This window comes from Xyrauchen texanus, chromosome 24 (assembly GCF_025860055.1).
Source record: "Xyrauchen texanus isolate HMW12.3.18 chromosome 24, RBS_HiC_50CHRs, whole genome shotgun sequence".
NCBI classification, from domain to species: Eukaryota; Metazoa; Chordata; class Actinopteri; order Cypriniformes; family Catostomidae; genus Xyrauchen; species Xyrauchen texanus.
In genome coordinates this window covers 28,503,758-28,516,229 of record NC_068299.1, presented here as the reverse complement: position 1 = coordinate 28,516,229, position 12,472 = coordinate 28,503,758, and the positions used below count along the sequence as shown (strand labels likewise).

At 43.4% G+C, this 12,472-nt stretch overlaps 1 protein-coding gene across 2 annotated transcripts; it reads left to right on the top strand.

Moving 5' to 3' along the window:
• Nucleotides 1-7,270: 7,270 nt before the first annotated feature.
• tlr4bb (toll-like receptor 4b, duplicate b) lies at nt 7,271-12,254 on the top strand. 2 transcript variants are annotated; one of them, XM_052090113.1, is made up of 3 exons: nt 7,271-7,444; nt 9,750-9,916; nt 11,799-12,254. In XM_052090113.1, the coding sequence occupies exons 1-3, from the start codon at nt 7,358-7,360 to the stop codon at nt 12,211-12,213; spliced, it is 669 nt and encodes a 222-aa protein (XP_051946073.1). In that variant the 5' UTR covers nt 7,271-7,357; the 3' UTR covers nt 12,214-12,254. The 2 variants fall into 2 exon arrangements, with proteins under 2 accessions (XP_051946073.1, XP_051946072.1); XM_052090112.1 differs by having other exon boundaries at nt 10,002-12,254.
• The last annotated feature ends 218 nt before the right edge of the window (nt 12,255-12,472 follow it).

Here is a 12,472-nt window from a genome sequence, read left to right as displayed (position 1 = left end):
GGCGGTACATTTACAGGGAGACATGAGGTCATTTAGATTTTTTATGGATGTCTTTGGAGGAGACACTTCAGTGTGCTGAAAAAACTGCTTTTGTGAGGAAACAGCTCATCACTTAATGAATTGACTGCCTATCCGCTAGTCGTAAACATGTTTAACACTAAAAATGCTTTCGGAATAAACTATGCGTGGAGTTTATTATTAGGGCCTGAGCACCAATGGTGCGAGGACCCTATTGTTCTTCTAGGTGTTTATTATTAGGGCATGAACACCGTTGGTGCAAGGACCCTATTGTTGTTCTTGGCGTTTATTATTAGGGCCCAATCACTGAAAGTGCGGAGGCCCTATTGTTCTTCTAAGGATTATTATTATTGGGGCCCGAGCACCGAGGTGCGAGGACCCTATTTTATCTGCTCCGTTTATTAGGGCCCGAGCACCGAGGTGCGAGGACCCTATTTTATCTGCTCCGTTTATTAGGGCCCGAGCACCGAGGTGCGAGAACCCTATTGTTCTTCTAGGTGTTTATAATTTTTTCCCCAAATTAATGGCATATTTGAGGGCCTAAACATATATGAAAACTCATGAAACTTTGCACACATATCAGAAGTGGCAATAATTTACATCTTATGTGGGATTCAGAATTAGGTGTTGCCAAATGGCTCAATAATGCCACCTACACACTTTCAACGATGTGCGCCTTATGCTATGTTTCACCTACACGTACGAAAATCGGTACACATGCATGTCTCTTAGAACCATATCCTAAACCCAACAGGAAGTCAGCCATTGTGATTTTTCTCTTCAATTGTTGCTCAGTTTTTGCCATTTCCAGGTCTTGTATTTAACGAACTCCTAGAGATTAAATCAGATCGACATCATCTTCGGTCAGTCTAATCTAAAGGCCTTTGCGATGCTAAATTCCGAAGGTTTTGAGTTTTCTTTGAACGCCGTGTCCGTGGCAGCCTGGCATATTTCGATGTTTCGCCATGAAATAGGAAGTTGTTGTAATTCAAACATACAATGTCCAATCTGCCCCAAACTCCACATGTTTGATAACAGTCTCAGCCCAGTCCCAGCCTGCTCAGTGCGAAGATTGTATCTGCTACTTTTAATATTATTAGGGCCTGAGCCAGGGCTGGACTGGGAAGAGAAATCAGCCCGGGATTTTACATGGCTAATTGCCCAATTATTGGGTGGGGGATTGTTCGCTGTCTTTTCTGCATATCGCGGTGCCGTTTTGTTGTCCGCTCTGCATAAAGCGGCGACTCATTGTTGCTTATCGCTGGCCATTTGGCACGTTTCGCGGCCGAACCACTGGAAAATGCCCGGTATGCCAGATTACCAGTCCAGCCCTGGCCTGAGCACCGATGGTGCGAGGACCCATTTGTTCTTCTTGGCACCCCCCCCCCCCCAAATTAATAGCATTTTTGAGGGCCTAAACATGCTCGAAAACTCATGAAACTTTGGACATTCATCAGAAGTACTGAAAATGTTCATCTGATATGGGTTTCAGAATACTTACAAAAAAAGTATCTTAGAGCCATATCCTAAATCCAACAGGAAATCAACCATTGTGATTTTCTCTTAAATATTTGCTCAGATTTTGCAATTTCCAGGCTTCGTACTTTAAGGAGCTTCTCCTAGAGATTAAATTAGATCAACATCATATTCGGTCAGTCTAATCTAAAGGCCTTTGCTATGCTAAATTGCAAATTTTTTTAGTTTTATTTCCGTGGCTGCCTGTCAAATTCAATGTTTTGCCATGAAACAGGAAGTTGTTATAACTCAAACAATAAATGTCCAATCTGCTCCAAACTTTTTTAATAGTCCCGCCCTGAACACTTCTATATGCCAATGTTCAGTTATAGTCATAACGCCACCTACTGACAACAGGAAATGACATATTTTGCACTGTGCTACACTCTTAACAACATTAAAGTGCTAAAAAATGCATTTCAGTGGGCTGTTTTTTTCTGCATTACAGCAGCATGGATTTCAATTGTCTATATTTAACTGTGTAAACTGCTGTTAAAGCACACATGTAACGCTGTCTAAACAATCTCTTGAATCATATGAGCTTAAACAAGAGTAAGTAGATTACTTTGTAATTATCAAGCTGCTGTTACTTTTGAGCAAAACGAAGACTTACTGACAAGCTTTGATATTTTCCCACTTTCTTTGGAGCTTTAGATACATATAAGATATGTCAAAGTGTAAAGATTTAAACATTCCAATTATATATATGAATTTAAGACATTTAAAATTTTTCCTTGGAAGCCTTTTTTTCGATATTATTTATTTGTTATTTTTCATTATACTTCATGACGTGGTTTCCTCTTGTTAATTCATTTGGGCTATTCAGAAAGTTTCTTCTTCATTTAAGACTGACCAAAATAAGTGTAGGCTCATACTTTCTATGACATCTTTAAGCCAATAAGTCCTCTTTAACGAAAACCATGACATTTGTTCCCTATATTCAATTACCTTTATCAAAGCTTATTCACATTTTTATGACAGGTTGAGGGAATTTAGATAAGAACACTCAAGATTAATCTCATTACTTTAAGTGCATTTGTGGTATTTTGTTTCATAGGCACTGGAGAATCATGCACAAAAGTAAGCATCCAGAATTTGAATTTGGATAATTACTGTTGTGAAATTTGCTTTGAATTGAAACATAATTACATAATTGCTAAAATATTTTGCCAGCTGTTCTCTGTGTAATTGCTTTAATTTTGGTACAAAATTTCAAAACCAAAGATTACCGAAAATCAGCACTACTCATGCATGGGAAGAAACTTCAGCTACTTACCACTCAGTATATCTTCCTCAGTTCAAACACTGGATTTCAGTTTTAATGTCTTGAAATACTTACAGAAGACTGTATTTCCATTTTGTACTTTTCTGCAAGTCCTTGATCTGTTAAATGTCAGTTGTTGCATAATAAGTTATCTAAGTAATAGTTATGTAAGTAATATTGAGTTTATGTACCTGGTTTCAGATGCCACATCATTTATATTAACATTTATGCATTTGGCAGACGCTTTTATCCAAAGCGACTTACAGTGCACTTGTTACAGGGACAATCCCCCTGGAGCAACCCGGGGTTAAGTGCCTTGCTCAAGGACACAATGGTGGTGGCTGTGGAGATCGAACCAGCAACCTTCTGATTAACAGTTATGTGCTTTAGCCCACTACACCACCACCGCTCGACGTGCCAAGCATGGGAATAAGCTGCGCCAGCCGCAACTTTTCTCTCTCTATGTTTCTCGCATAGAGTTAAATCAGCTGGGGCCATCATAACGCTATCACACGCATCGGGGAAGGCGTTCTTTCCCAATTCCTATGCTTTCAGGGGGAAAGACCCTGCGGAGACCATACCTGCCAAGGCTGGAGAAGGTAAAGAGTGGTGGAATACATCACATGGGATTCTAAGTCAAATGTGGTGAATGGCACGGTGGTAGATCCTACCTCATTGGGAGGGAGGAGTTGCTACAAACACGGCGACCGGGGGCAGTGAGGACTACCCAAGGGAGACGCGGGTCCGCTCGCAAGGGGACCGTACCGCGGAATATGCACACAGGGGGACAAGTCCACACGGGGGCCCGACCTGTGGAGCATCTATTCCAATACAGAGTAATTTGAGTACTCGCATTGGTTTGGTCGGGGAATTCCTCAGCTGAATTCGCAGACCAGAGGGGTAGGGAGGAGTCATCCAGGGAGCCGAGTTAGTGGGATCTCCTGGGATAAGAGTGCACGATATTACCTCAGCGTAGGGAAAGGGCGGTAGGTGCAAGCTGTACACCCCGGTCAGTTGTTACCGTCTTAACGAGTTCTACTGGCTCAGACCTGAGAAAACACGGGATGAACCCGGCTCAACCCTGAGATTGTAAAATCTCGTTAATAGTTTTAGGTGTTGCCCACCCCGCTGCTCTGCATATGTCTGCTAGGGAGGTGCCTTTAGCCAGTGCCCATGAGGATGCCACACTTCTCGTCGAGCGGGCGCAGCCTGGGTGTGATAGGCCAATGCTATGGCATCAACCACCCAGTGGGAAAGCCTCTGTTTGGAGACAGTGTTCCCTTTCCGCTGTCCGCCAAAGCAGACAAAGAGCTGCTCAGAACGTCTAAAGCTCTGTGTGCAGTCCAAATAGATACGCAAAGCACGTACCGGACACAGCAACAAAGGGGCTGGGTCTGCCTGCTTCCGGGGCAGTGCTTGCAGGTTCACTACCTGGTCTCTGAAGAGAGTCATAGGAACCTTGGGCACATAGCCCGGTCGCGGTCTTAGGATGACATGAGTGTCTGCCGGACCGAATTCCAGGCAGGTGTCACTGACAGAGAACGCTTGCAGGTCCCCAACCCTCTTGATGGAGGCGAGCGTGATCAGGAGGGCCGTCTTCAGGGAGAGGGAGAGTTCAACTGATTCTAGCGGCTCGAAGGGGGGTCTCTGAAGGCCCGAGAGGACCACTGAGAGATCCCAGGAGGGGAACAGGCTTGACCAGGAAGGGTTCAACCTCCGGGCGCCTCTAAGGAACCTGATAACCAAGTCGTGCTTACCCAAAGACTTGCCGTTTACTGCGTCGTGGTGGGCAGCAATAGCGGCAACATACACCTTCAAGGTGGAGGGGGACAGCCTCCCCTCCAACCTCTCCTGCAGAAATTATCCGACTGCGCACCTCTGGGGGTCTTCAGACTGGGAAGAACACCAATTTGCGAACAAGCACCACTTCAGGGCATAAAGTTGCCTGGTTGCCTCTGGCTTGGTTGATCGTGTCTATGACAGCAGATGGTAGGCCAGCTAGATCTTCTGCATCCCATCCAGGGGCCAGACATGGAGGTTCCAGAGGTCTGGGCATGGATGCCAGAGGGTGCCCCGTCCCGGGCTGTCGCGAGGAGCACGAGATCCGAGAACCAAGTCCGAGAGGGCCAGTAGGGGGCCACCAGAATTGCTTGTTCCTCATCCTCCCTGACCTTGCATAACACCTGTGCAAGAAGGCTCACTGGGGGAAATGCGTACTTGAGCAGCCCCCTGGGCCAGCTGTGTGCCAGCACGTTTGTCCCGAGGGGAGCTTCCGTTTGGGAGTACCAGGGCAGGCAGTGGAAGTTCTCTCAGGAGGCAAATAGGTCTACCTGTGCCTTGCCGAACTGTTCCCAAATCAGCTGGACCGACTGGGGGAGGAGTCTCCATTCTCTGCTGGGCGTACCCTGTCGTGATAGCACGTCCGCTGCCACGTTGAGGCTGCCCGGGATGTGAGTGGCACGCAGCAACTTGAGACGGCGGGTGAGTTGTGACATGTGACGGGAGCGTATGCCGCCTTGGCAATTTATGTATGCTACCATCGTGGTGCTGTCTGATCGGATCAAGACGTGCTTGCCCCGAACTAGCGGGAGAAATCTCCTAAGGGCAAGAAGTACAGCCAACAACTCTAGGCAATTGATGTGTCAGTGCAGCGGGGGCCCTTTCCAACGGCCCGCGGCTGCGAGCCTGTTGCACATGGCGCCCCAACAGAATGCATCGGGACACCTGCTGCAAGGGGACTCCTGCCCGTAAAAAACAGAGGTCTGTCCAGGGTTTGAAAGTCTGGTGGCAGGCGGGGGGGATAAACACACGATGCGTGCTGTGGCGCCATGCTCGTCTCGGGACTCGAGTCTGGAGCCAGTGCTGAAGTGGTCTCATATGCATCAACCCCAGCGGCGCAACCGCCGCGGAGGACGCCATATGCCCCAGGAGCTTCTGGAAATGTTTTAGAGGGACCACCGTGCCTGGCCTGAACAAGGTGACCTCCGTGGCCCTGAGGGCGAGGTCGGTCGCTGAGCGCAGTTCCTGCAACATGTCGGGGTCAGGACTACCCAAGTGCAGATCTTTAAGTGCCTTGGCCTGGTGGACATGCAGGAGTGCCATGGCATGCAAGGCGGAAGCGGCCTGTCCAGTGGCATTGTAGGCTTTGGAGGTCAGTGACGACGTCACAGGCCCTGGAGGGAAGCACCAGGCGATCCCGCCAGGTGGTGGCATTCTTGGGACACAGGTGGATCGCAACCGCTCTGTCCACCTGGGGGACCGCCGAGTACCTGTGGACAGCTCCGCCGTCGAGGGTAGTGAGAGTGAATGAGTGAGGGCTGTGTGCGGCGCGCAGACCCGAGGAACCAATCATCCAGCTGCGAAGGCTATGGGGAGGACGGAGGGTTCCAGTCCAACCCCACTCTGACGGCAGCCCGGGCAAGCATGTAGGCCATCTGGGCGTCAGCCTCTTACTGGGTGTGCTGACCCGAGGGTGGCAGCACAGTCGAGTCTTCCGCGTCAGACGTCGGAACGCTCTCCAATGCAGCGGCGAGCTCATCATCCAGCTCAGGGGGCTCAAGAGGATAGGCAGACTGGCCGTGAGGCGAGCTGCTGTCACCCTGAGCCCGGCGGAAGTCAACGAGCGTTTCGGGGGGGCGGGTGGTTCGTGGGGATGTACCCAGTGAAACCGAGCCCACTGCCATCCCCAAGTTGCGTCCATCGCCAGCCGGGTCATCCTCAAACCTGTGGGAAGAAGGAGCGATGCGGGGGGCGGCTGGAGTGGCGTTCCTTTTTAGGAAGGAAAGCAGCGACCGCAACGTTGCCATGGTAAGGTTCTCGCAGTGAGAAAACGAACCATCCACAAATGCTGCCTCGGTGTGATCATGGCCCAGACACATGAGGCAGCGCCCGTGAGCACTCGACCGCGTCCAGGAACTACACAGGGGCGGAAGGGCATCTTTATAAAGACGCGTTCTAAAAAGGACGTTCAACGCCGCTGTGTATTGCTCTTTTAGAGAATTAAACTCTTTTACAAAAATGATTTTTAGAGAGCGATTTTACCTGAAGTGGAGCTGGGTCCCTTTGTGTGGCATGAAATTCTGGATTCAGCTCAGAAAAGCTATTATTGCCAGATAGCAAAAATATTGGATAACATTTTTTATGATTACACAAACTTCTGCCTCATATACAAGCAACAAATTTAAAGAGGAACTAATGCATTTTATGTTTTATTCAACCTTTATTCATTGGCCTAACCCTCTATAAAATAATTGTTTAGTTTGTTTCTGCAAACACAGGGCTTTCAGCTCTTCATGGGAACAATGAATAACTTCTCTTTATAAACTAGAGGAAGTGAGAGCCGCATGCACACGTAAAAAAAAATCAGTTTTATGTCAAATGCGACGTGCTTTACAGGAAAATAGGCGAGAGCTCCACATCCATTGATAAATAAATATTTTAAGTAAAATTTCAAATCTAGTAAAAAAAAAAAAAAGTTCTTAGTTAGCTGAATGACAATTCTGAAGCAGAATATTCACCATCCTGACAAATAGTTTGTTCTTTGTCACTTCAGTTCTTTAAATGCTTGTGTTACAAAAGGAAAGTATGTTTTTGCTTGGATCAATCTTAATTCTCTTGCATACTGGACATGGACAGGAATGCATTAAGGTAAGAATAGCAATATATGGTTATAGTGTGTTTTTAAGCAATGATCTCTGAAAATATCTAGTATTTTGTAGCACTGTATATTAATGTAACCCTCTTTTTCAATGCAATCTGATTTTACTCTCTTGATGTTTTGGGTCCCAGAGACAACAATAATGTAAATGTAAAAATTAGCACTGTAATTTCAAAATGAACCTTTTTCCCCCTTCAAATTATTTTAATATATTCCTCTGACCAGATCAAAACTAGACTAACAGTATTTAGCCTTTAACACACTATAACAAAGTAGAAAATCACCTTTTAGATTGTTAGCTAATGAAGTAACTTTGTTTCTATTTAGGGCTGATTTGACAACAGCAAAATTATTGCAGACAAATACTATAAAAAATATAGTAAATAATTGTCAGGAGTGTACTTTTATAGTTGCACACCTTTCAGCAAAAAAGAAGCACGTGAGAATTCATAGCATTTATTTATGTAATTAATTTGTCTATGAGACGTAGAATATAAGTAATTTTATAACCAGTTTTCATTAAATAACTAAAAGGTCTAAAGTACAAACTTGATTGGCATATTAAATTTGTTTGTTGTAATATTAAAAGGCCTTTTGGTCTCTCAGATAAAACAAGAGGGTTATAAACATCTGAATTTCAAAATGTACAGTGGGTACGGAAAGTATTCAGACCCCCTTAAATTTTTCACTCTTTGTTATATTGCAGCCATTTGCTAAAATCATTTAAGTTCATTTTTTTTCCTCATTATTGTACACACAGCACCCCATATTGACAGAAAAACACAGAATTGTTCACATTTTTGCACATTTATTAAAAAAGAAAAACTGAAATATCACATGGTCCTAAGTATTCAGACCCTTTGTTCAGTATTTAGTAGAAGCACCCTTTTGATCTAATACAGCCATGAGTCTTTTTGGGAAAGATGCAACAAGTTTTTCACATCTGGATTTGGGTATCCTCTGCCATTCCTCCTTGCAGATCCTCTCCAGTTCTGTCAGGTTGGATGGTAAACGTTGGTGGACAGCCATTTTCAGGTCTCTCCAGAGATGCTCAATTGGGTTTAAGTCAGGGCTCTGGCTGGGCCATTCAAGAACAGTCACGGAGTTGTTGTGAAGCCACTCCTTCGTTATTTTAGTGGTGTGCTTAGGGTCATTGTCTTGTTGGCCGGTGAACCTTCGGCCCAGTCTGAGGTCCAGAGCACTCTGGAGAAGGTTTTCGTCCAGGATATCCCTGTACTTGGCCGCATTCATCTTTCCCTCGATTGCAACCAGTGGTCCTGTCCCTGCAGCTGAAAAACACCCCCACAGCATGATGCTGCCACCACCATGCTTCACTGTTGAGACTGTATTGGACAGGTGATGAGCAGTGCCTGGTTTTCTCCACACATACCGCTTAGAATTAAGGCCAAAAAGTTCTATCTTGGTCTCATCAGACCAGATAATCTTATTTAACACCATCTTGGAGTCCTTCAGGTGTCTTGCACTGAGGAGAGACTTCCGTCGGGCCACTCTGCCATAAAGCCCCGACTGGTGGATGGCTGCAGTGATGGTTGACTTACTACAACTTTCTCCCATCTCCCGACTGCATCTCTGGAGCTCAGCCACAGTGATCTTTGGGTTCTTCTTTACCTCTCTCACCAAGGCTCTTCTCCCCCGATAGCTCAGTTTGGCCGGACAGCCAGCTCTAGAAAGGGTTCTGGTCATCCCAAACGTCTTCCATTTAAGGATTATGGAGACCGCTGTGCTCTTATGAACTTTAAGGGCAGCAGAATTTTTTTTGTAACCTTGGCCAGATCTGTGCCTTGCCACAATTCTGTCTCTGAGCTCTTCAGGCAGTTCCTTTGACCTCATGATTCTCATTTGCTCTGACATGCACTTTGAGCTGTAAGGTCTTATATAGACTTTCCTAATCAAGTCCAATCAGTATAATCAAACACAGCTGGACTCAATTGAAGGTGTAGAACCATCTCAAGGATGATCAGAAGAAATGGACAGCACCTGAGTTAAATATATGAGTGTCACAGCAAAGGGTCTGAATACTTAGGACCATGTGATGTTTCAGTTTTTCTTTTTTAATAAATGTGCAAAAATTTCAACAATTCTGTGTTTTTCTGTCAATATGGGGTGCTGTGTGTACAATAATGAGGAAAAAAATGAACTTAAATGATTTTAGCAAATGGCTGCAATATAACAAAGAGTGTACAATTTAAGGGGGTCTGAATACTTTCCGTACCCACTGTAAGTCAAATTTAAAACTGTAGATGGTGGATTAATGTGCTTTTGATCCATTTCTAGATAATAAAGGACATGGACTACTCATGTGCTGGGAGAAAATTGACCCATATTCCTTCAAGTCTTCCCATCACTGTGAGGACTCTGGATTTCAGTTTTAATTTCTTAAACCCTTTAGATAATTCTGTATTTCCTCTTCTGGTCAATTTACAAGTCTTGGACCTCACAAGGTAAATCACTACTAGTGATCTTCAAACATTATTACATTATAATTTAAACAGTCTTTTTGTATATATACAATATTTGGTCTTTCAGATGTCATATCCATTACATTGATGATGACACTTTCTACAATGTGAAGAATTTGACTACTTTGATTCTCTCTGGAAACCCTGTAACACATTTTGGATCGGGGTGCTTTAATTCTTTACATAATCTACAACGGTTAGTTCTGGTGGATGTTGGTCTTGATTCTTTACAGCTTCCCTTGAATAATCTAACCAAGCTACAGGAACTTAAAGTTGGAACAAACAGCATTCAGTTTATGACTCTTCCTTCATTCATAAGCACCTTCAAAAACTTTACTTTACTTGATCTACATGCCAATAATATATCAATCATAAAAACTGATCACACCGTTGTGTTACGAGAGATAGGTAGAAACATGACTTTAATACTCTCTAGGAATCCATTATTACACATAGAACCAGGAGCTTTCAAAAACATTTATCTGAAGGAGCTTCACATACAAGCTGCCTTTGTTTCATTGAATGCACAAAAGGGATGTCTACAAGCACTTACTGGTCTCACAGTTGATAAACTGTTCATTGGAAACTACAGAATGGTAATGAGGATGAAAGTGTCAAATGCAGATTATCTTGATGGCCTTTGCTCATTTAATTTCAATGAAGTGTATTTTGTTCAGAAAGAATGGTATGACTCTGAAATGCACGTGTTCCGCTGTATGGTAAATGCAACAAAAATCACAGTGAAAAGAGGATATATCAAAAGCATGGAATATATTCCTTTTCACCGTCTTAAGGAACTTTATTTAGGACCCACATTATTATCTGTCATTCCATTTATTTCAAAAATACCAAGCTTAGAAAAACTGATGGTGAACAATAAGTTACCTATGACATTTCATGGAATCAGTGACTTGCCTCTTCTTCGGCACGTGGATCTGAGTGGAAACACTTTGATTTTAATGGGATGCTGTTCCAGTTTTTTCATAGGCACCCCAAATATTCGTTATCTGAATCTTAGTCGAAACTCAGAGATAGGATTGGATACAATGCCATTTTTTGGACTTTACTTACTTGAGGTGTTGGACTTCCACCATACTAAACTTTTCCTAACTTTTCACTATGGAATTTTTAAAGGCCTGAAGAATTTATATTACTTGGATATTTCCTACACAAGTGTCACTTTCACAAGCTACATGACTTTTCAGGACCTGAGCAATCTGACTGTGCTTAAAATGGCAGGAAACTATTTCAGTAGAGACACTTTATGTTCTCTATTACAAAATCTAACAAGTTTGGAGGTTCTTGACATCTCACACTGTGGCATTGATGAAATCTCCATGATATCATTTAAAGGCATGCAGAAACTCCAGCATTTATATTTAAGTCAAAATATGTTGATGGTTTTGGACTTTTTGGTCCAACCAGATCTCAAACAACTTACATCAGTTTATGTCGATAAAAATAGCATTACTAGCATCTCACCTAATGTTCTCCAAAATTTACCCATAAACCTTTCAGTGTTTGATTTGTCCTCTAACCCCATCGATTGCTCCTGTTCCCAGATAGATTTCATTTTGTGGATTATTGAAAACCAGAAATTTTTGAAGGAACCAGATAACATTATCTGTAAAACATTTTCACCAAGCTCAGATCTGAGGGCAACTGACTTTGACATTGACAGTTGTGTGCACAACAAAAGGCTCACAGTTGGTTTAGTGATATGTCTTCTCATTGTAGTTTTTGTTATATCACTCATAGTTTATAGATTCCAGTTTCATCTAAGATATTGCTGTATACTTCTGAGCGGTTACAGGTCTGCCAGACAACAAGAATGTTCCTATGATGCATTTGTGATTTTCTCCAGTTATGATGAAGTCTGGGTCATGACTGAACTGGTGGAAAATCTGGAGAACAGCTTTCCACCTATTCAGCTTTGCCTTCACATGCGGGACTTTGAAGCAGGGAAGTCTATCGCCGCCAACATCATTGAAGAAGGAATTATGGGTAGCCGTAAGGTCATTGTGGTTGTATCTCAACACTTCATTGATAGCACCTGGTGTCGCTTTGAGTTTGAAATGGCCCAGTCCTGGTTTATCATGGAACGCAATGCCAACATCATCATCATCATTCTGGAAGATGTGCAAGAGAAGAAAATGAAGAAAGTGATTGGTCTTCATAAGCATCTAAAAAAGAACACATACCTGAAGTGGAGCAGGGACCCTTTGAGTAGCATGAGATTCTGGATTCGGCTCAGGAAAGCTATTATTGCCACAAAATAATAATATGATCAATCTGTATGCATATGTATGTGTAGGTACAGTATACATAATTAATTAAATAAACTGGTGCTTCGGTTTCAACCAAGAATTAAAAATGGCTTATTGCATTTTTTTTTTGTAGTGAACCATTTTTAACAAGGCACACACTCTGTAAAGCCATTGTTCATATTAGATGCTGCAAAAAAGGTATTTTCCTGTTTAATTCTATCATATTGATAAATTACATATGACAATAATGATTTCTCAGAGACTGAGAAAT